Source organism: Durio zibethinus, chromosome 6, assembly GCF_047325235.1.
Source record: "Durio zibethinus cultivar Kanyao isolate XHJ-2024 chromosome 6, ASM4732523v1, whole genome shotgun sequence".
NCBI lineage: Eukaryota > Viridiplantae > Streptophyta > Magnoliopsida > Malvales > Malvaceae > Durio > Durio zibethinus.
In genome coordinates, this window is record NC_143167.1 from 15,021,839 (window position 1) to 15,046,063 (window position 24,225).

Consider the following 24,225-nt stretch of genomic DNA (forward strand, 5'->3'; position numbering starts at 1 on the left):
TTATGAAATAACCTTCTTTAAGGTTTGGTAGAACTCAAAGCCACACTATTGCTAGTAAGTGTTAGCAAGACATCATGTATTTTCTTAAGTGATCTCTAGATGCTTGGTTGGTTACTCTAACTCACTTGTTACAAAAGGGGGTGGCTTGGTGTTCATTTTATCGAGGAAGCATTCGGCCAAATTAGGTTTAATTTTGGAATACAAATTTCCACAATTAACCTATGTTAATCGAAAGTACCATACAAGGGAAACTCTTTCTCTTATTTTTATTTCCTCTATTTTTGGTTATACCAAAATCAAATTAAGTCTAACTTCATTTGTCCCAATTTTAATCTTTCACAATTGTCTTATTGTGTGTGACCCATTAGGTTTTTAGCATGTTAGCAATAAATACAAGCATTGTAAATGGATGAAACAAACTTTTTGTCTTTATCACCAATTCTTAAATTAGCCAATCTTATATTTATAGATCATAATTGTTGCTAGCTTCATTACTATAACCCCCAACTACTAAAGAAAAGTCAATATGCTTGACAACCTATCCGTGAATGGTCTTTATGTATAATTAATATCATTTCATAATATAGTCTCTTGGTTTGAACATTGAGTATGGTTTAGTGTCTACTCAATCTTGTTCAACTATGTTAAGTCTTATCCTTGACATTAACTCACAAATAAGCTTTAGAACAATTTTAAACTCTTATTTCAATTTGGCCGAAAATTTCTCAAGTTAATTCAATTAAGACTAGTTGAGATACTTTCTTAATCAAATAAGGTGATAAATCCCATATTGATTACTTCATGCATCTTCACATGCCTTATGTTGTACCCAACAATACTTGAATAGAGCATTCTTGGTTAAAACCATAAGTAAAGTAAAGCCAAAGTATAATATTTATCATATAAGATCATAAGTAATCTCAAGTCAAAGGATCACTAATACAACTATCACATGAGAATGTAGTTATAGACACTATGTGAGCTACCATATAACATTCTCATATCGAGTCATGTTTAGTGAATATGTTCTTGTAACAAGCACCCACATGTTAGCTCGAGTTTATCCAAACTTCATCCAATGAGATTGGTTGCTTACTTTATAAGCAAGAGCATAACCATGTGCTAGTCTCAATAGCTTTTGTTATTGTCTTCTTATTAATAAAGTATCGACTAGGAATAATTTTAGAACATATAGTTTTTATGCAATGATGGTCTCATAATTACAATCTTATTGTAATTCCCTTGCAAAGCTTTATTTATATTCCAAGGACTTTATCATATAAACATCAACTTTGAAATATATGTCTAAAAGCTCAATGATAAAAAAATAAGACCTTTATAAGATATCAAATATCAAAGTACTATAAATATATCAATACTTTAGCCAAAATATAATTTGGCTTGAAAGGTAAATAGCAACAATCTCCCATTTACACTAAAGCCAATCATTTATGAATCTAATACCATATTTGGCTAAATGTTTATCATGTTTTTACTGGGACATAGCTTTAGTAAAAGGATAAACAGTGTTATCCTCAGTGGGTACTCGTTCAATTTTAATATCAAATCTAGAAACAAAGTCTCTAGTGAGATGATATCACCTTAATACATGTTTGGATCTTTGATGAGACTTGGTTCCTTGGCTTGAGTAATAGCTTTATTATTATCACAATAGATTATTATTGGATCAACAATGCTAAGAACAATGCTTAGTTTAGTTATGAACTTCTTGATCCAAATAACCTTTTTTGTAGCCTTATATGCAAAGATGTATTCAGTTTCAATTGCAAAGTCAATAGTTGTACTCTATTTGGAACATTTCCAACTCATTTCTCCACCATTTAGAGTAAAAACATAGCCATTTTGAGACTTGTTATTAGCCTCATCAGATTGAAAGCTTGCATCACAATAGCCCTTAACAAGAAATTTAGCTCTACTATAAATGAAAAAACATGTCTTTAGTTCTTCTTAAGTACTTAAGGAATGTTTTCATGGTCTTCTAGTGACATTCACGTGGATTTACTTGATATCTACTTGTTATGCTTACACCATATAAGAAATTAGGCTTTGTGCATATCAATGCATACATAATGAATCTAATTATCGAAGCATATGGAATTTTATTCATGCTATCTTTCTTAATTTTTGTCTTAGGACACATGTCCTTAGAAATATAGATGCCATGCGACATTGGCAAGAATCACCTTTTTTATTATTTCATGCTAACCCTTTTTAGCACTTTATCTATGTATCCAAATTATAAGAGACCAAGCAACCCCTTTGCTTTATCTTTATAGATCCTTATGCCTAGCACATATGTTGCTTCTCTCAAATCCTTCATGGAGAACTTTTTTTATAACCAAATGTTGGTAGATTGTAGCATAAGTATATCATTTCCTATAAGCAAAATGTCATCCACATATAGCATTATGAAAAAAATTGCACTCCCACTTGTCTTTTTATATACACAAGGTTCATCTATGTTTTTTTATGAATTCAAATTCTACAATTGCTTCACCAAAATGCATATTCCAACTCTTTAATGCCTGCTTAAGTTCATAGATAGACCTTTGAAGCTTACACAATGTCAGCATTCTTTTGGATTCAAAACCCTCGAGTTGTGTCATGTACACATCCTCTTGCAAATTCCCATTAAGTAATGCTATTTTAACATCCATTTGCCATATCTCATAGATATGTGGCAATAGAAAGCAAAATCCTAATGGATTTTAACATGGCTACTGGCAAAAAAGTTTCATCAAAATCAACTCATTGTTTTTTATTATAACCTTTTGCAACTAGCTTTGTTTTGTATGTTTGTACATTGCCATCCATGTTAGTTTTCTTCTTGAAAACCCATTTGCACCCTATGGATTTTATCCCTTTAGGTGGTTCCACTAAAGTCCATACTTGGTTTGCATACCTAGTTTCCATTTCAGATTTCATGACCTCATGCCATTTTTTAGAATCAATGTCAAACATTACTTCTTGATAGGTAGTAGGGTCATCATTTATCATCAACTCATCCTTATCCATAAGAAATCAATATCTCTTAGGAGCTTGGCGAGTCGTACTTGACCTACAGAGATCTTGTGAACTTTGAGCTATTGGTTACATACTTAATGCCTTCGTTATTGGCCCAAGTTCCATTCTTGTGTCAATTTGTGTTTCTTGAACTTCTTCAAGTTCTACTTTACTCTTTTTGTTCTTTTCAAGGATAAACTATTTTTCCAAGAAGATAGCATGTCTAAAAACAAACACCTTTTGTTCTTTAGAGTTGTAGAAATAGTATCTAATGGTTTTTTTTAGATATCCCATAAATTTACACTTAATTGATCTAGCTCTAAACTTGTTAGCTTGTGTATGCTTCACATAAGCATCACATCCCTAAATCCTTATGTGTGATGAGTTAGGTTTTTCACATTTCCACATCTCATATGGTGTATTGTCAATAGATTTAGATGTAACTACATTTAGAAGATAAGTGGTTGTTTCATGTGTATAACCCAAAAGGATATGGAAAATTTTAAATTGCTCATCATGGATCAGACCATGTCTAACAAGGTTCTATTTCTTTTCTCAAAAACTCCATTATGTTGTGGTGTTTTAGGTAGAGTCCTTTATGAGAGAATCCCATTCTCTTTTAGATAACCTAAAAAATCATGGCTTAAGCATTCATCACCTTGATTAAATCAAAGTGTCATGATATTTTTGCTAGTTTTCTTTTCAACTTCCATTCTAAATTCTTTAAACTTTTCAAAAGATTCAAACTTCTATTTCATTAAATACACATAAACATATCTTGTATGATTATCAGTGAATGTAATGAATAGGAGTATCCTTCTCTAGCATTTGTGTTCATTGGGCTATATACATTCGAATGTATTAGTCCAAGAACCATACTGGCTCTTTCTTTTTTATCGGTAAAAAGTGATTGGTCATCTTTCTAAGCAAACATGATTCACAAGTTCCATATGATTCATAATCAAAAGGATCAAAGTATCCTTGTTTATATAACTTTGTGATTCTTGTTTCATTGATGTGACCAAGCTTATAATGCCACAAGTAAGGTTAATTAGATTTATCTAGCATTTGTGTTCATTGGGCCACATGCATCCAAATGTATTAGTCCAAAAATCACACTAGCTCTTTCTTCTTTATTGGTAAAAGGTGATTTGGTCATCTTTCGAAGCAAACATGATTCACAAGTTCCATATGATTCATAATCAAAAGGATCAAAGCATCCTTATTTAGGTATCTTTGTGATTCTTATCTCATTGATGTGACTAAGCCTAGAATGCCACAAGTAAGATTGATTAGGTTTATCTAGTTTAGCCTTCTTAACATTTATATTGAGAACATCATTGATTGCGTTAAAAATTTTAGCATCTTATCGCTTAATTTTAGTGCAATTTGACTATTTTTTAGCTTATTCTTTAGCATTTCTTAGCAAAAATACTCCTAAAATCACAATTGTCTTATGTGTAGGTAAAAATGGAGAAAATAAGGAATTTTGATCAATTTAGATACATTTTTTAGGATTTTTGGTGCAAATGGTGAAAATGGCCTAAAACTAGTGTCATTAAGTTAGATTGCTTTTGAGGGAGTTTTCTTAAACCTTTCTTCCATGACTTTTTTTTAGCATTACTCCATTATTTTTCTAGTGATTTTATTGTTAAATTGCTCATGGAATACTTGAAATATTTTTTTAGCAAAGAATGAAAACATACATCCATGTAAGAGGCTTAACAAAGAAAAGATGGTGCACTAGTGGCTTGGAATGCAACCTTTATTTGCATAAGAATTGGGCATCACATTGTGGCATTCAAAAGAAGACTTCAAGAGGTGATGACATGGCATATTGGAGAGCTTTCATTGGTCATAACTTGGACTTTTTGGAAGTGGAAAAAAGCAGGAGGAACGCTTATAATTGTTGAAGAAAAAGCCACATAGCCATGCACCGAGTGCAAAAATGAGGAGAGAAGAAGTCTCTAGAAGCTCACCTCACTGTAGATATTTTGGAAAACTTTTTTGGGCTCCATTCACCACTCACTTGCTTATAAATAGAGTGGAGCCAGCCATTTTATGGAGACTTTAGCTTAGGATTTATTTTTCTTATTCTTTAATTTCTACACTTTCCTTTACTACATTTTATTTTCATAGCAAAAAAATAGCCCTTGATCTTCATGTTTTTCTATTGATTTTTATTACACTTTTACATTTCCTGAAGTATTTTTCAGTTTTCTTTATGATTTTGGCAATGAAACTTGCAAATTTTATTGATTTCTAGCTCAAATCTTCAAGTTTTCTTGTTGATCTCAAATCTATTTCTGCATTTTCGCACTTGACCTAGTTTCAATGTTTTAATCAGAACTCAATCATTTCTTACTTGTTTTTGGTCCAATTTCTTTCATAGTTTCTTAGCTCATTAGCTCTAACATAGTCAAAAATTAGAATCAAATTCATTCCCAAAAAATATAGTAAATTCTTGCTATTTGAGGTTGAAATTTGGATCCAGTGCAGTCCAAGCATGATATCTAAGATTGAGCATAACTCTTCTCTCCTATTGGAAAATTGTTTGATCCTTCCAACCTTTTATCTCTTATGTCTAGTTGTTCTCTAGCCTATTTCTATTTTGTTGCAATTTGTTTCATGTTTTTGATAGCTGTTTGGATTAATTGTGTTGTTCATGCTTTGTTTTCTACTTAGTTGTGCATTGTTTGGTTTCCTAGCTTACTAAGCTAATTTCCTTGTTAATTTCTATGATTTTTAGGTTGAATCTTATAGAAAACTTGTTGATAAATCATTCCTTAGCTCAGTTCTAGTTCATTTTCATTAGAAGCTTATAGATCTAATTTTTTTTCTTATCAACTTAGTGAGTTTATGATGGAATTTCAATTTTTGTTTTAGTTTTTCATAGTTAGATCTTACATTTTCTTACACTTTTTATTCTTTAAATCAATTTTAATTCTAGTTCCTTAATTGATCTTTTCATTTTCAGCTCATTTGCATTTGTTTATGCATCATTTAGTTCTAAAATAGTTGATTCAAGTTCAATTTATAAGCTAGTTACTAGTTTCGATTTCATTGGTTCTTCCATTGAGTTTGTTTAGACTTTCTTTGATTTTTTCTTTTCAAAGTGATTTTTCATGTTGCTCTCTTATAGAGCTTCAAAATTCCAGCTTGTTTAAATTTATCATGTGAAATTTTAATGCAAAACAGTAGCTAGAAGTTTGTTCAATTTGTAATGTTCATTTACTTACGATTTTCATAATTTTCCTTTTAGTTTCAGTTTAGGCTAATTAATTGAATTTTGTGACTTTTAGTTCTTAATTTTCATTTTAATTATGATTTCATTTTGTTTAGTTATTGCATTTTTTTTCATTTGACATCATTTATATACTTGTTATTCTTGTTCATTTTTTTTTCATTTGCTTAGCTTTATATTTTTTATGCTTTATTCACTTTTATTTTTGTAGTTAATTTTCATGCTTACTTTTTTTATGGAACCAACTTTAAAAAGGTATGGTGATAATATGTATATAGTTTAAGAACCTTTTTATCTAATCTTTGTGGGATGATATTTTGACTGAAAAGTCACTATTATTACTTGTACGACCTAAGCACTTGTAGAGTTTTCCCAATCAAGGTTTTGGTACCATTGTCAAGGATTAGGATTTAAGAGTCCTAGGTTAATATCAACTTTTGCCATACTTTTCTATAGATTAGGTCCCTTTAGTGTACATACCTTAGGCTATAAATTAGATTTGTTTCAGTTTTAGGTGTACATACTTAGAGTTTTATTTTTAAGAGTGCTTTACTAGGTATAGTGTTTTTATGGCCCATGTATACATTCAGTTAGGGATCATGAGTTGATCCTTTTAGATCTTGAGCTTGAGGCTACTTATAGGAGGATTATGAGGGAAAGATAAACTGATCCTACTATCTTTATGGTCGAGCAAGACACTAGAGCCCTTAAGGATTATACTGTGCTCAATCTTCATGGTTTTCAACCTAGCATTAGAAGGCCAACCATACAAGCCAATAATTTTGAGATCAAACCTACACTCATCTAGATGATAAAGTAGGTGGTGCAATTTAGTAGTCATTTGAGTGAGGATCCAAATGCTTATCTTTGGAATTTTTTGGAGATTTGTAATACATTTAAATAGAATGGTGTTATTGATGATGCCATTAAGCTTAGGTTATTTCCATTTTCCCTTAGAGATAGAGCCAAGAGTTTGTTAGCCTTGATGCCACTAGATTCCATTACTACTTAGGATGATTTAGTGCAAAAGTTCATGGCTAAATTTTTTCTTCAGCCAAGATAGCCAAGCTTTAGAATGAGATCACTACATTTTCCTAGCACGATTCAGAGACCTTGTATGAGTGATAGAAGAGATACAAGGAGCTCCTAAGGTGACGTCTACACCATGGACTACCAAAATGGCTGAAGATTTAGATTTTTTATAATGAGTTAGTGCCTAACACTAGGACACTTTTAGATGCTGCATCAAGAGGTACTTTGATGAGTAAGACTTTTGATATAGCTTATGAGCTTATTAAAGATATGGCAACTAATAATTGTTAGTGGTTGAATAAGAGTCAACATCCTAAGAAAGCTTTGGGGGTGTACGAGGTTAGTGAGCTTACAATGCTTAGTGTAAAGGTAGATTCCCTAGCCAAATCTATAGTCTTTACATAGTAAGGTTACACCTTCAGAGCTGAGTCCTAGTTATTTTAGGTTTACTCATAGCCATAGTTCCTTAGCTATGTGTGATGTATGCAAGATAGTACACCCAAAAGAGTCATGTCCAAGCACTCATTGAGAGAGTATCCATTATTTAAGACATACCTCTAGGCAACCTAACAACCCTCATGTTCCCACATATGGTCTAGGTTACACTGTACCACTTCACCTAACAGGTTTTTAGTAGTCACTTTTTTAGCAATAACCTTCACAGCACTACATACATATATTTTCATCTATACCAACCCCTAAGAAGAAACCTCAGTTGAAGATCTCTTAGGTATCATGATTAAAACTTAGATCTCATTCATATAAACTTAAAACACCATATTCTAGAATCAAAACATCATGTTTCAAAATTATTTAGCATCCATAAAGAACTTAAAGACCCAAATTGGTTAGTTAGCGACCTTTTTTAGTACCTGACGATAGGGCACCTTACCTAATAACACAGAGGTCAACCATAAGAGGGAAGGGAAGAAGCATTGCAAAGCAATCATATTTAGGAGTGGGAGATAATTAGCTAGTGGCTAGGACTCAATAGGTTCTTAAGATGTGGCAAATGAAATGTCTGATGGTGATGAGCCTAATAAATACCTAATTCACGATGGGGAAAGGGCAAGAAGAAAGATGAAGGGGTAGTACCTATTTTTGCCCATTTACCATAGATACCATCTTCTAGTGCTATACCAAGTTCATCTAGGCCTACTCTTTCTAGACTTAAGCCACTTAGACCTTACATTCCTTTCTCGTAGAGATTTGAGAAGCAAGAGGAAGAGAAACATTTCTCTAAATTTCTTGAAGTGTTTAAGAAGCTATATAGTAATAACCCATTATAGATGCACTTGAGTAGATGCCTACCTATGCAAAGTTTATGAAGGATGTTATCTCTTGGAAAAAAAGATTAGAAGATTATGAGATAGTTGTACTTATAAGTGAGTGTACATTGGTAATTCAGAGAGGAGTACCTACAAAGCTTAAATATCCTAGTAGTATTACCATTCCATGTACTATAGGTAGTATTTCCTTTGATTAAGCCTTATATGACCTAGGTGCTAGCAATAACTTGATGCCTTGGTACATTTTTCAAAGATTAGGCATAAAAAAAGCTAAAACCACCTCAGTTACTCTATAGTTGACTGATAGGTCACTAAAATACCCTAGAGGGATTGTAAAGGATGTCTTGGTTATGCTAGAGAAATTCATTTTACTTGTCGATTTTATGGTTATAGAGATAGAGGTGGATAGTAAGATCCTGATTATTTTAAAGAGACCCATTTTTAGCCATTGTTAGGGCTTTGATTTATGTGTAAAAAGAAAAATTGACTATGCAAGTTCATGATCAGAAGGTTGCTTTTTATGTTTTTAAAGCTTTGCCATTCCCTAACGATTTTAATGAGTGCTTGAGAGTAAAGCTATCTAGTGATATGATTATGATGTTTTACACTTGGAGCACCTTGTTTCATATTTTAAGGACCCTGTGGTCGAAAAAGTAGAAGACATGGATTTGAGTGAGGATGATGAGGATATACTAATATTCTCTACTTTTTGATTTGCACCACCTTTTAATGGCAAGCATTTAGTTGATCCTGACACTCTCCTTAGAGTGATAGACCTTCAAATCTAGATTCATCAAATATGAGACATTCCATTTTTATGATACTTATCATTGTCCTAAGGGTGATGGTCTAATTGTTATTGATGGGATCTCATTTTTAGTTGATTCACCAGTCTTTGAGCAGTTTCAGTTTAGTCATACCTATCATAGTCCTTCTAGGAGGGATGGTGTGGATATGTTGTAATAATGATATAATATGATTTATGTCAATTATAGACTGGTTGACTGGATGCCAAAACCAAAACCCACTTATCTTAGTCCTTCTAGGTGTGAGGTTAAGGGTTTTCTTAAGAAGTTTACTGTTACTCCTGCTTTCTTACATGATCTACCATTAGACCATAGTTTTGATGATATGGTAAAAAGAAAGGTCTTAAAATGGTTGGATTTGGGAATCAAGTGTGGAGTGATTATTATGAACCTACAAGGTTGAGCTTACTCTAATAGTCTACCTTTCAACTTTAAATAAATTGCATCTTGAGAGGCAACCCATGCTTTACATTTTATCTTTTGCTTTCATATATTTTGCTTACTTTTTCTTACACATATTGATGTTTGTTCTTGTTGTAGGTATTTTCTTTTATTTTGTAGGTAAATAAGAGCTTGAAATGGATACACTAGTTTTGGCCAAAGCTTTGATGAGAGATTCAATCACCATGCCTCCATGATGATAAGGGAGTTTCCTTATTCTTCTCTTTTATACTTTAGTGCTTGATGCTTACACATTGAGAACAATGTGTTGTTTAAATTTAGGGATATTAGGGGAATTTTTGAAAATTCTTTATAAAATTTTTTGAATTTTCCTTGATTTTTGCTTTGAAATTGAGCTTAACATGTGGTAGCTTGAATCATTATTATGCTTGCTTTGATTAGTTCTTCATGAAGCCAATGATAGGTAGTAATTGATAATGAATATAGCTTTAGGAAAAGATTAAATGTGTGTGAAATATAAGAAGATGCTTAGGCTTAGAGAATTCTTGAATATGGTATTCATTTGTGAGTGATGTTTTGAATATTGAAATGTATTTTTTTATCTAGTATTGATTATGTGAGCATGAGATTTTTTTTTTCATTGGAGAGTTGTGTTTCATGATTCTAGAATTATTTTGATCATCTCTCAAGCAAAATCTTAGAGGACACTTGATTAGGGAAATGATATAGGCTATCTTTGGATCGATTAACACTTTCAAGCCATCCTTGATACAATATTTCAATAGTCACCCCTTTTGAGCCTTATTATTCTTTCTTTGTTTTAAAACCACATTACAAGCCCATAACGTAATTTTGATGTTTCCTATCTTTTTAGTCCGTTGCCCTATATGGATTAGGACATTCATGTACATTTGTGAGCTATGCATTATTATGAATGAAGGGTGGAGCTTGGAAAAAGAATGAGAAATTGAAAAAAAAATTTTTAAAATGAAAAAAATTGAAAAAAAATCATGAAAAAAAAAGAAACACAATAAAGTCATGAAAAGTAAAAAAAATAAGAAAAGAAAGAAAAATGGATAAAATGAAAGTTTAGGGGATGATTCTTTAGCCAAGCTTACCTTTCTTGCCTAGAGAGCTCAATGATGAATGATCCTTGACATGTAATGCATTGTTAAGGCACTTGAGCCTAATGACTTTTATCATTCCTTGACCTTAGCCTTTCATTACAAGCTTATTAAAGTCCTAAATGATCATTGGTCATGTGTTTATCTACATTAGTGGAGAAAGATGTAATAAGCAAACTTATGGAATATGAGCATGCTTTATTGATCATTGTTATAATGTTACATGAGTTGCATAACATTATTAGATTTCATGCAAGAAGATGTGGAAAGTGTTGTTTGCTTGTGAAACCTTAGTTAGGAATGCTCTCAGCCTAGGTAGATTATTGTTTAATAACACTTGTTTATGATTTTACTTTAGTTATATTTACTAATCAATCCATATGGTTATAATGTTGAATGAAGTATTGGAAGTATAATGTGATTCATGCTAATTCTTGTTTTGCTTGAGGACAAGCAAAAGTTCAAGTTTGGGGGATTGATTGCATTATAAAATTTAGCTTCTTAGTGCTTAATTTTAGTACAATTTGACTATTATTTTAGCTTGTTCTTTAGCATTTCTTAGCAAAAATACTCCTAAAATCACAATTGTCTTATGTGTAGGTAAAAATGGAGAAAATAAGGAATTTTGATAAATTTAGATACATTTTGGAGGATTTTTGGTGCAAACTATGAAAATGGCCTAAAACTAGTGTCATTAAGGTAGATTGCTTTTAAGGGAGTTTTCTTGAACCTTTTTTTCATGAATTTTTTTAGCATTATTCCTAGCATTTTTCTAGTGATTTTATTACTAAATTTGTTTAATCTAAGAACATATAAGCCAATATCATACATTCACATGCCATATAGCATATCATTTAAATAAAAGGAACAATTATTGCCTTTAATATTAAATGAGTATTCATCATTCATACATAAATAAGAAACTAAAATGATGTTTCGAGTTATGGCAAGAAAATGATAACAATCCTTTTGTTCTAAAACTAAACCAAAAAGTGAAGGTAAGTAATAAATCCCCATGACATAGGTAACAACACTTGTGCATTTCCATCACACAAGGACACCTCTCCCTTCTTCAGGTATTTACTCTTCTTTAGTCCCTATATATCATTATATAAGTAAAAACCACATTCGGTATCCAATACCCAAAAAGATGTGTTAAAAAAAGATAGATTGATCTCAATCATAAACATATCTAAAGTAAAAGTCTCTTTAGACTTCAATCATAAACATACCTAAAGTATAAGTCTCTTTAGACTTCTTATTCTTCAAGCTTGTCAAGTAGACCTTGTAATTCCCTTTCCAATGACCTTTTTTACCTTAATGGTGACATACAGCCTTATCCTTCTTAATGTTGCTAATAGGCTTGATAGCCTTACTTACATCTCTTTTCTTATCAAGCTTCTTACTTTTTTTCTTCTTGGCTGACTTTTTAATGGCCTTAGATGAAAAAACTAGAAAAGCCTTACGTTTTTTATTCTTAATGGATTTTTTGGCTGTGAAAAGCATATTCATCAAATGTGGAAATGTTACTTCTATCTGATGCATATTGAAATTCATTACAAGTTGTGAAAAGTTACTAGGAAAAAATGACAAAGTCAAGTCAACACTTTATTGATATCTAATTTTGTCAGAGATATTTTATTATTTTAATCCAAGCTTGTTTTTGTAATAGGGCCTCAACTTCACTTTTCAAGCCTATTACATGATCCATTATTAAATGCTTTAGTATGAGGCCTAGTGTGGGCCCCATAGTGAGGCCCGTTGCATAAGCCTAAATGAACGCCCAAAATGCCCTAATAAAGGCTTACCTTTTCTTGTATATATTGGTGTTTGTTCTTGTTTTAGGTATTTTCTTTTATTTTGTAGGTGAATAAGAGCTTGAAATGGATACACTAGTTTTGGCCAAAGCTTTGATTAGAGATTCAATCACCATGCCTCTATGGAGTTTCCTTATTCTTCTTTTTGTGCTTTAGTGCTTGATGCTTACACATTGAGGATAATGTGTTGTTTAAGTTTAGGGATATTAGGGGAATTTTTTAAAATTCTTTGCAAAACTTTTTGAATTTTCCATGATTTTTGCTTCGAAATTGAGCTTAACATGTGGTAGCTTGAATTATTATTATGCTTGTTTTGATTAGTTCTTCATGAAACTAATGATAGGTAGTGATCGATAATGAATATAACTTTAGGAAAAGATTGAATGTGTGTGAAATATGAGATAATGCTTAGGCTTAGAGAATTCTTGAATATGGTACTTATTTGTGAGTGATGTTTTGAATATTGAAATGCATTTTTTATCTAGTATTGATTATGTGAGCATGCGATTCTAAATTCATAGTTTACACTAATCATTCTACTATTTAGTTTCTCAAGACTAAAAAGATGCAAAATCTAGGTTAATTAGATGGATTCTCCTACTTTAGGAATTTGATTTGGAAATTAGAGATAAACGATGATCAGAGAACCATGTGGCTAACAATCTTTCTAGGTTAGACAATGGTGATATTGACGGTGATTTGAGTATTAATGAAAACTTTCCTAATGAGATGTTGATGACATTTAGGCATGATAATTTGCATTTGTATGCCGATTTTGTGAATTATATAGTTGGAGCAGTTTTACCCCCTGAGCAATCATGTCATCAAAAGAAGAAATTTTTGCATGATGTCAAGTATTATGTTTGGGATGAGCCTTATTTGTTTAAGCAATGTAAGGATCAAATTTTGAAACAACGTGTCCATATGAAGGAAATTGAAGATATATTGAGACAATGTCATTCTTCTTATTATAGTGGACATTTTGGTGGGCAAAGAACAAATGCAAAAGTGCTTCAATTAGGATTTTATTGGCCTACTCTATTTTGAGATGCAAACTTGTTTGTTCAAAAGTGTGATAGATGTCAGAGAGTTAGGGGCCTATCTAGGAGAAATGAAATGCCCTTAAACCCTATTCTTGAGGTTGAGATTTTTAATGTTTAGGGTTTAGATTTCATGCATCCATTTATCTTATCCTATCATAACCATTACGTTTTGATGCTGTTGGATTATGTGTCTAAATAGGTAGAGGTGATAACTTTATCTACTAATGATGCCATGGTAGTTCTTAGCTTTTTGCAAAAGAACATATTTGCTAGATTTAAAACCCATTGAGTGATCATTAGTGATGAGGACTCATAATTTTGTAATAAGGATTTTGATGCCTTGGTAGCTAAGTATGGAGTCACTCATAAGGTTGCTCTTCTTATGAACTCATAAGGAATATAAGGTCTAAGATTTCTTCTACCATGTTAGAAAATATAGCCCTCAAACATCTTTGGAATGTAGCTAGTGCATTACATAGTTTAAATGGCATTCTCCTAAAAGCACAAGTTTAAAAAGGACATGTAAAGGTTATTTTCTCCTGATCATCAGGTGTTATAGCTATCTGGTTATATTTGGAGTATTCATCAAGAAAGTAATAAAACTCATGTTTGAATAACCTATCCAATATCTTATCAATAAAATGTAAAGGAAAGTGGTTTTTCCTAATAGCCTTGTTTACCTTACAGTAGTCCATACAAACTCTCTAACCGGTCACAGTCCTAATGGGTATCAACTTATTGTTTTCATTTGATAGTATAAGCATCCCTTTTTTTTTAGCACATACTAAATTGGACCGACTCATGAGTTATCCAATATCGGATATATGATTCTAGTGTCAAGCCATTAGATGATTTTTTTTCTTAACAACTTATTTCATGGCTAGATTTAGATGACGCTGAAGCTCTATGGTTGGTCTATATCCATACTCCATCAAAATCTTATGTGTGCAGAAAAAAAAAGTATTTCTCTAATATTAGCTATGGACCATCCTAAAGCTAACTTATACTCTCTAAGCATAAACAACATCTCAACCTCTTGATCATTAATCAATGAAGCTAAAATGATCATAGGCATAATATCATCCTTTCCTAGGTAGGCATACCTAAGATGTGAGGGTAATTGTTTAAGCTCTAAAATTGCTAGATCTATAGTAGAGACTTTCAACATTTTAAAGACAGACTCCAATACATATAAAGGATGACTATAGGTAGGTGTAAATCAAATTGTAAAGACCATAACTATATCTTTACCACCATCATTTAAATCCATGTTTGCTATATTATCGATTATGGGTGGTGTTCCTTAAGGTAAGAAATTAGGTGCTCAATTTGGAAAACATCATTCACTAAACTACTAAGCACCTCTATCCTAAAACACTCATTAGAATTGTCAATATATTTCAAAGCCTTAAAAACATTAAATTTGACCTCTTGATCTTGAACTTTCATAGTCAACTTCCTTTTTTGCACATCTATGATAGCTCTACCAGTAGCTTCAAAAGGTTTCCTTAAAATGTTCAGGATCTCATGATCTACTTCTATATCCAAGACTACAAAATCAGTAGAAAAAATGAATTTATTTATTCTAACTAGTATATCTTTTACTATCCCTCTCAGATATTTCAGCGAACGATGAGCCAACTATAAAGTCACAAAAGTGGGTTTCGCTTCTCCTATGCCTAGCTTCTTGAAAATTAATGAAGCATCAAATTGATACTAGCACTTAAATGACACAAAGCCCTATCAAAGGATATACTACCAATATCAAATGGCATACTACCAATGGTGCAAGGAATGGTAAAACTCTCAGGGTCTTTAAACTTTGTAGGTAGTATTTTCTGAATTAGTGAACTACACTCACTGGTGAGTGCCACTATCTTATAATCCTCTAATCTCTTTTTTTTTGGAGATAATGCCATTTATAAACTTGGCATAAGTAGGCATCTACTTTAATGCATTTGTAAAAAAGGATGTTAATGTGAAGCTTCCTAAACACATCTAAAAACTTGGAGAATTGTTTCTTCTCTTTTTGCTTCTAGAATCTCTAAGGGAAACCTTTTTACTAGGTACTGAAATATGGGTAGGTGTTTGGGTAGGTACAACCATCTTATCAGCCTTCTTAACTTTTTCTTCCTTTTAAACTATGACTTCCTCTTTCGTATCCTTAAACTCCTTTACTACATCAATAAGTTCATTTTGGACAAGCTCACTAGCTAATTGCTTACCATTTCTAAGGTTGATTACTTTGCATTGTTCTTTGCTTTCTTTTTTAAGGTTAATTTTAGTGTTACTAGGTAAAGTGCTATTGGGTCAATACTAAATAGAGTAGTTAACTGTACTCTCTATGTCTTTAAGCTTTTAATGGATGTAGTCTGGTTATAAAACATGGTATTCTAGGTTTACATGAAAGCAGTCTAGGTGTTAATCAAGGAACTCAAAAGATTCTTAATTAAAGATTTCTTCTCAAAAGATGGAAAAGGTTGGTATTAAGAAGTGTATAGATGTGGGTGATGCTGCTGATATGAAATAAGGTGAAAACTATGAGGGTTTATGGTTTGGCAAAATAAAGCTATTGAGTAGCATGAGTGGATTGAACAAGAATAGCATTTTGACTTTATTGTTGATTCCATGAGAAAGCTAGGTTATTCTTCTATCCAAGGTTATATGTGGAAACATAGGGTTTATTCAGCTATCTAGTGTTTTAACCTAAGTACCGGACACTCTCGGTTTGACTAGGACATGAATCACTTGTATGACCTACCCCACAAATTCAGCTACCTAGTGTTTTGACCTAAGCACTGGACACTCTTGGTCTAACTAGGACATGAATCACTTGTATGACCTACCCCACAAACCTCACAACATGTAACTGAACTATGGGTAGACCTCAGCTCACTATGACTAGACTCAAAAGATGTAGCCTTAATATTTAAAAACTTAATACATTTGGCTAGGAAATATAACTTAGCACTTAAAACATTAAACTCACTAAGTTCGTACACTCCTAAGGCTTTCCTAAGATTTTGTCTCCCATTAGACCTTGACAGTTATTAATAGCCATGTGCTCAATCAAATACTAAGCAATATCAAAAGTCTTACTCATAAGGGTACCACTTGCAACAACATTTAGTATAGTCCTAGTGGCAAGTATCAACCTACTATAGAAAATCTAGATTTCTAACCATCTTAGTAGTCCATGGTGTGGACACTTCCTCAAGAGCTCCTTGTATCTTTCCAATGTCTCATACAAGGTCTCTGAGTCATGTTGGCAAAAATGGAAATATTATTTCTAAACTTAGCCATCGAGGTTGGAGGAAAAAACTTAGCCATAAACTTTAATTAAATCATCCCAAGTAGTAATGGAATCTGGTGGCATAGAGGTTAACCAACTCTCGATTTATCTGTAAGGGAAAAAGAAAATAACATAAGATTAATGGCATCCTCAGTAACACCATTATGTTTGAAAATATCACATCTCCAAAAAATCCTATAGATGAGCATTAGGGTCCTCACTTGTTTGACCACTAAATTGCATTGAATTTTGAATCATCTGGATGATTGCAAGTTAATCTCAAAGTTATTGGCTTGAATGGTTGGCCTCCTAATGCTAATTTGTTTGGCCATTATGATAGGATCCCTTGTCTCTCCCTTCTAAGTCTCTTAAGAGTGCTTTTTATCTTTGGATTTAGAAGGATCAACTCATGACTCCAGTTGAGTGCATACATCAGCCATAAGGACAAGTAGACTAAATAAACAACTTCTAAATGAGAGATCAAAGTTTGTACAACTAATGAAATGCGACAATAAAAAAGTTAGTTTTGCACACCCTAAAGAAACAAGATCAAGGCAAGTTAGTAACTAGCCTATCATATGTACACTAAGGGTGAATTAGTCTATAGATGAGCATGCCAAAGCATGATATTAACCTAAGACTCTTGACTTTTAATCCCTGGTAACGATACTAAGAACTTGATTGATGATTTTTGCAAGCTCACAAATCGTTCAAGTAATAAAAGTGACCTGAGTAAAGATATCGTCCCATAGGGATTAGTTAGAAATCCTAGATTAAGTACCTATTATATTCACACTCAACCTAAAGTTAATTCAATCAAAGAGAGTAGACAATATGAGACTAGTATCAACAAGTATAAAAAACCAAAGGCAAGAAACACTAATCATTGAAAGCATATCTATAACATACAAAGCAAGCATACTAACAAAACTTAACAAAGCATCAACTAAAGTGCTATGAATTAAATCTAACATGTTAAAAGTAAATCTAAACTAAGAAACTAAAATTAGAAAGCTCAAGTGATAACCAAATAGCAACTAATAATTAAGAACCAAAATTAACTACCTTTTAACTTCTAAGGGAAATATGATCTAGAAACCTCCTAAAATTGATCCAAACGAGTTCTAAATTAAGAAAATAGTAAGTACACATGAATCAAAACGCAATTTAATAGCAATTTAAGAAGCAAAATCACAAGAACAATAAGAAAAGTGCAAAGTGAAATAGATATTCAAATATGGAAATTAACTAAATTAAGAGAAAAACTTAGATCCACAAACCTACAAAGCAAATGAAATGAAACTGAGCTACAAGTTTACTACAAGATTCAACAAAAAAATCAAAAGAAACAATGCAAAATCAAGCTCAATGAACTTCAACAAGAACAGAATGCAATAAAGAGATAAACAAAGTATTCAAGAGAAAATCATCTAAAAATTTTTGAAAAATATGGAACAAAAAGAAAATAATTGAATCTAAGCAAGTAAACATATAAATTAATAAGATAAGAGTGAGAAAAGATTGGATTGATCGCCTAACAAGGAGACGTGAATCTTCAAGTGTTGTCATCACTTGATCTCCTACTCTATTATCGTATCTCCAACCAAAAATATTCATATTTTTGTAGAATTTTGTGGAATGAATTTGAAAATGAAATTTTTTAGATTTAAAGAGATATGAATTGAGAGTTTATAAAAAAAAAATTGGATTAAAACTTGCAAGATTTGAAAGAGATATGAAGTGAAAACCACAGCTACCCAAACAAATTTGAACAATCAATGAAAATACATGAAATTGAACAAGGAAACTTGAAGGAATTGCACTTTTATTGATTGAATCTTAAAGTGCATGTAAAATAAAGGCAAGAAAAGAAATTTTTTGCCAAACAACCCCCTAAAATAATAAGAAGGAAACTACTAGAGAGAAAATTAACATGAAAGTAAAAATGCAAGAAATGAAAAAATATAAAAAATTGTAAAAACTCTTCCAATTGGCCAACCATCCATCTTATTTATAGGCCAAGGATGATGTGTTCCAACCAATCAAATCATAAAAAAATGCCACCTTAGATGCCGCATGGCTAGATATTTTCACATCATCCAATCTTGCTTCATAAGCTTCCTAGTTTGCTTTAATTCACTTCACTTCAAACTTTCTTCCTTTGATCTTGTAAGCTTCAAAAAGTCAGAATTATAACCAATGAGAAGCCTCCAAATTGCCAAGTAAACAACTACCCATTGGCCTTCCTTTTGAATCCTAGAAATGGTGCCATCTTCACTTGTTCATCATATTTGCATCTAATGGTTGTGATTGCTTCTTTTTTCCAATTTTAGGTGCCAATCGTAACTCCCTTTCTTCTTCAAATTCCAATCAAATAAGAGCTATTTAATTGCCAAATTAACTTTATAAAGCTTTGGATTTCAGCTCCAATTATAGCTTAAAAACCATACCTATGTAAGTGACACAAATTTAACTCATGTAATTTTACTTGAAATATGACAAGCATTAATGAGCTAAAATGGATATTTTCACAAGAAAAATATGAAGAATAAAGTTTTAATTAAAATTTCAATAAAGCTCAATTAAGCAAAGGAAGTAAAAAAGATAAATGTAAGAAAAATCTCCTAAGTATGGCATTTGAGCAAATGCACATTAGTTCCAGCCTAATGACATTTTTTGCACCAAAATGCATTTAAATTGAATCAAAATATTACATTTTTTCTCTTTTTCTCATATTTTTACCTACATATTGAATATTTAGGCAATTAAGAATAATTTTGCCAAATTTATGAAGAAAGAAACAATTATTCACTAAAAATTGTACTAAAAAATGATAAAATATTAAAATTTTAATGTAATCAATTTCATACTAATTGTTGGATAAAAATTCAATTTTAAGTATTAGATTTAATAAAATTATAAAATTTATAAATTTTGATTTTTAAAATTTAAATTTTAAAAAATATTTTTTATATTTTAATTTAATATAATATTTTTAAAAAATAATAATAATAATTTAATTTATTAATGAAATTTTTTATCGCAAAAAAAAAAAAAAGCACCTCATTTATTAAAATAAGGCCGAGAGAAAGATCAGAGGCCAGTGTTGAGAGAGGATCTGCCAGCATGGCGTTTCCCAATGGAAAAATGGAGGGACACGTGTTTTGATTTGGTCCAACTGAATATTGAAGAGGAGTCCCCTGTCATCCACAGCCGTTTCCTGAGCAACAGTTTTCTGGCCAATCACATTTGTCAAAGCTTTGGAGTTTCATCGCTTACAACTTGAAAACATTTTCTTACCACAAAACATAGGGACGAACTCAATCAACTGAATCAACCATGACTTTGGCCCCCGGCACTTATCCATCTATCTGCTCTTCGTCGCCATTACAACCTCTGTTCTTAACCAAGCATGTTGTATTCAGCAAGAAGTGCTCATTTTCGAGCACTTTTTCAGCGTCTTTCTGCAGTTGCAAGAAGCAAAAGCCGTCAGTTTTGGTCGTCAAAGCAACGGAAGCTGAGTCCCAAACAACAAATCAGGAGATGGAAAGACTTGAAGAGCAGTACGAGGAGTATGAGGTAGAGATTGAGCAGCCTTATGGGCTGAAATTCAGAAAAGGCAGAGATGGTGGAACTTACGTTGATGCTATTCTGCCTGGTGGAGCAGCTGATAAGGCTGGGGTTTTCACTGTTGGAGACAAAGTACTTGCCACCAGGTTTCGTATATTTGTATTTGCATATGATATACTTGTTTGTTTTAAATTGTTTTTCTTTAGTTTCCTCATCTTTTTGTCAACTAACGAAAGACGGCATCACAGATTCATATTCATTCCCATCATTTTATTTCATTTGTTCAATTTTAAGTCCTTGTGGGCAACTTCAATCATTTTGTCAGATTCCATTCTCCATGGATAAGATATTGTTAGTGGAGTGTTGGATGTCTGGTTAATTTCCCAACTGCCACACCAAATTAGAACTAGATGGTGACCTATGAACTCTTGATGGGAATGCAGTGCAGTGTTTGGGACAGAAATATGGCCTGCCGCTGAATATGGGAGGACAATGTACACCATCCGCCAGAGAATTGGTCCACTGCTTATGAAAATGCAGAAGAGATATGGTATGTTATCACCCTGATCTTGCTTCTTCTCCTTTTTCTCTTTATTTAAAATAAAAAAGAGAGAACAATTACTTTTTGAGACAAATGATTAGCAACCTATTCTTGAATATGATTATAAATACACATTAGCCTTTGCTCAGAATTAAATTTTGTTGGCAATCAAAACTTGCAATGCCCTTGTGAATGCTGCGTGGTGATGAGAAAAATATTGGCGTTTTCCAGGGAAAGTTGATGATGGAGGTGAATTGACAGAGAAGGAGATTATTAGAGCTGAGAGGAACTCTGGAGTAATTAGTAACAGAGTGAGGGAAATCCAAGTAATTTCTCTGGCAAACTTGGCAATCGGTTCCCATCTGAAATTGCATGCTAGATAATTTCGTAACCTTCACTTCTAGTTATACCCTTTCTATATTATAACACCAATATAGTGTCTGCAATGTATTGCTCGAATCTCAGATGCAAAACTATTTAAGGAAAAAGGAACAAAAAGAACGCAGAGCAATGGATCTTCGTGAAGGGTTGCAACTATACAGGTAATGTCTGATGTAATTTCAAAACTTGTCCTTTGCTCATGTCTATATTTATGATTCAGTCCTCTTCCAAGAACATCAAATTCTCATGCATATCCAATTATGTTTGAGCACCTAAATAGGTTTAGTATTAGTTTCTGAGCTATGGTTCTGAAAAGCTCTATCCATCTGATATCTACTTCCTTTTCTTTTATTGGGAAGGAGCGGCAAATATGAGCAAGCACTGGAGAAATTTGAGTCTGTATTGGGATCAAAGCCAGAGCCTGATGAAGCATCAGTAGTGAGTTACAATGTGGCATGTTCTTATTCAAAGCTTAATCAGGTAGTTGATAAAAGAATATCCTTGCATCTTTTATTTATATTATATTGATTTGGGAAGTATGGGTTTTGGCATAACAAACAAACAAAAATATCCACTATCCAGGCTTCTTTACTGGACTACCACTTTGAGTTTGTTGGTTAACATGGAATAAGTTTCTGAGTTGGTGTTGAAGTATGCATAATCAGGCTTCTTGATTAAATCCATGCAATCATTTTCCGCATTGAAACTGTTTACAGATTCAAGCTGGGCTGTCAGCACTTGAAAATGCCTTGCAGGCAGGATTTGAAGACTTTAAGGTAATAATCAATTGCACTGCATGCACTTTGATTTGTTAATCAAGTTTATTGACGAACTTGTTGCTACTGTTAACAGAGAATCCGGACAGATCCTGACCTAGCCAATTTAAAAACTTCAGAGGAGTTTGAGCCTTTGCTTAAAAGGTTTGATGAATCATTTATCAATGAGAGTGCCATTAATGCCATTAAATCCTTATTTGGCATGTTCAACAAGAAATAAAGCCGTGAATTCACCTCAGGAACTTCAGGAGTTATATGATTTGAGTTCAACGTTGCCTACTAGCATCAAAGAAGTTAAGAATCTCCCCAACCATCCATGGAAAAGAAGTTACCCTTGTATAATTTTGCTCACAGCATTATGTAGTCTCTTATTTGAGTTTTGTCCATCTTAATCCGAACAAAGCTGAAAACTAAATATTGGTTAGATAGGGCTTTCATACATAATTTTGGTGTCCTTATAGTTATTCCAAAATGTGTTCATGTCTAATCTCAAGATCTCTTATTATCTAGCCAAAACATTTCAAGTTTTTTCTGCCTTTCCAATTACATTGAAAGTTCATTTGCCTTTCAAACAGGCAATGGATTAAGGTCCTCGTTCATTTTTTCCCCCTTCTAGATCGAGGGAGCAGGTTAATGTATGTTATTAGAAGGACATCCGCACTACGCTATAGGAATTGGTAACCAGATTTACATATTCACTTTCTTAATTAGTAAGCAAAGAACATTACAGCATTTTTTTTTTTTTTTTGCTTAAAATAGGAGCAATGATACGACACAATTTTATGGAAAAATGAACAAAAAAATCGTAAACAGGGTCACGTTCTTGGTTCGATGGAGAATGAGTTTTGGGTCCGCGCGGTTACATGTTGGAGGTGGGATTTGATTTTAACTAGGTCTAGTATGTTTGGTTGAAAATGTTAAAGTGAAGCAATGAAATTACAATAAAAAAGACATAAAATTGTGGTCATCATCTCGCACAAAATTATAAAGCAGTGCTGGTATGTCCGGTTTCTTAAGTATGTGTTCGGTTGTCTAGTTCAGTTCTAATATTCCTACTGGTCTGAGGGAGAGTGTGATGATGCAATAGGGAGTTAATAAGACTCCAGAGAAAGATCAACATTTCGGATTGCCTATTATGATTGGGAGGGCCAAAATGAGGGAATTTTAAATATCGAAGGATCTGTTATGGCAACGTATGCAAAGGGTGGAGTGGCAGGCTCTTACATTGTGCAGGCAGGCAATATTGATTCAAGCGGTCAGGCAATTCCCCAATATGATAAGAGTTGTTTAAGTTTCCAAAAAAATAGTGTTCATAAAGTAAATATGATCATTGCAAATTGTCCCGTAAGACCAAGATAACACCTCTCATAAATAATAATTATCTTGAATTCTTCTATAGTTAGGCAAGATTTCAATGATTATATTTTTTTAAAACATTTTTTTAGCACCTGTTAAGGTGTTATCTTAATTTAAAACATTTCTTTCTTTTACTTTGAAAACCAAATTAAAGTTTAGGGTTTAGGATTTTAGGTTTCGGGTCTCAAGTTTGGGGTTTCATTTTTTATTTTTTGGGTTTTATGAGAATGGACATGAAATGAATGCAAATTACAAAAATTTCATTAATGAATGTATGTGCCAAACACATGACCTAAAAACATAATTATAAACTAAAGTATTTTCAAACTTAATATCACAAACATATAATGCATTAAGTTTCAAGACAAAAATGGATCAAATATGGAAAAACTTTAAATTTTGGTTTGAATGTTCCACCATTATTCATCATTCATCGTAACCAAAAAACTTCAAAAATCCACAAAAAACAACCATCAAACAACATTTTTTCAATAAAAATTTTTATTTAAACATGTTAGAAAATTGCCA

General features: G+C 32.3%; 1 protein-coding gene and 1 non-coding gene across 3 annotated transcripts; both read left to right on the forward strand.

Annotated features, from left to right (window-relative positions):
* The first annotated feature begins 16,972 nt into the window (after positions 1-16,972).
* LOC149518456 (small nucleolar RNA R71) lies at positions 16,973-17,078 on the forward strand. Its single transcript, XR_016343406.1, has one exon. It is a non-coding gene; the product is annotated as a small nucleolar RNA R71 (small nucleolar RNA).
* A 3,224-nt stretch (positions 17,079-20,302) lies between these two features.
* On the forward strand, positions 20,303-22,821 carry ZKT (protein containing PDZ domain, a K-box domain, and a TPR region). 2 transcript variants are annotated; one of them, XM_022875148.2, is made up of 8 exons: positions 20,303-20,789; positions 21,087-21,193; positions 21,416-21,510; positions 21,650-21,726; positions 21,925-22,045; positions 22,282-22,341; positions 22,418-22,485; positions 22,581-22,821. In XM_022875148.2, the coding sequence occupies exons 1-8, from the start codon at positions 20,413-20,415 to the stop codon at positions 22,603-22,605; spliced, it is 930 nt and encodes a 309-aa protein (XP_022730883.1). In that variant the 5' UTR covers positions 20,303-20,412; the 3' UTR covers positions 22,606-22,821. The 2 variants fall into 2 exon arrangements, with proteins under 2 accessions (XP_022730883.1, XP_022730882.1); XM_022875147.2 differs by having other exon boundaries at positions 20,305-20,789; positions 22,418-22,821.
* The last annotated feature ends 1,404 nt before the right edge of the window (positions 22,822-24,225 follow it).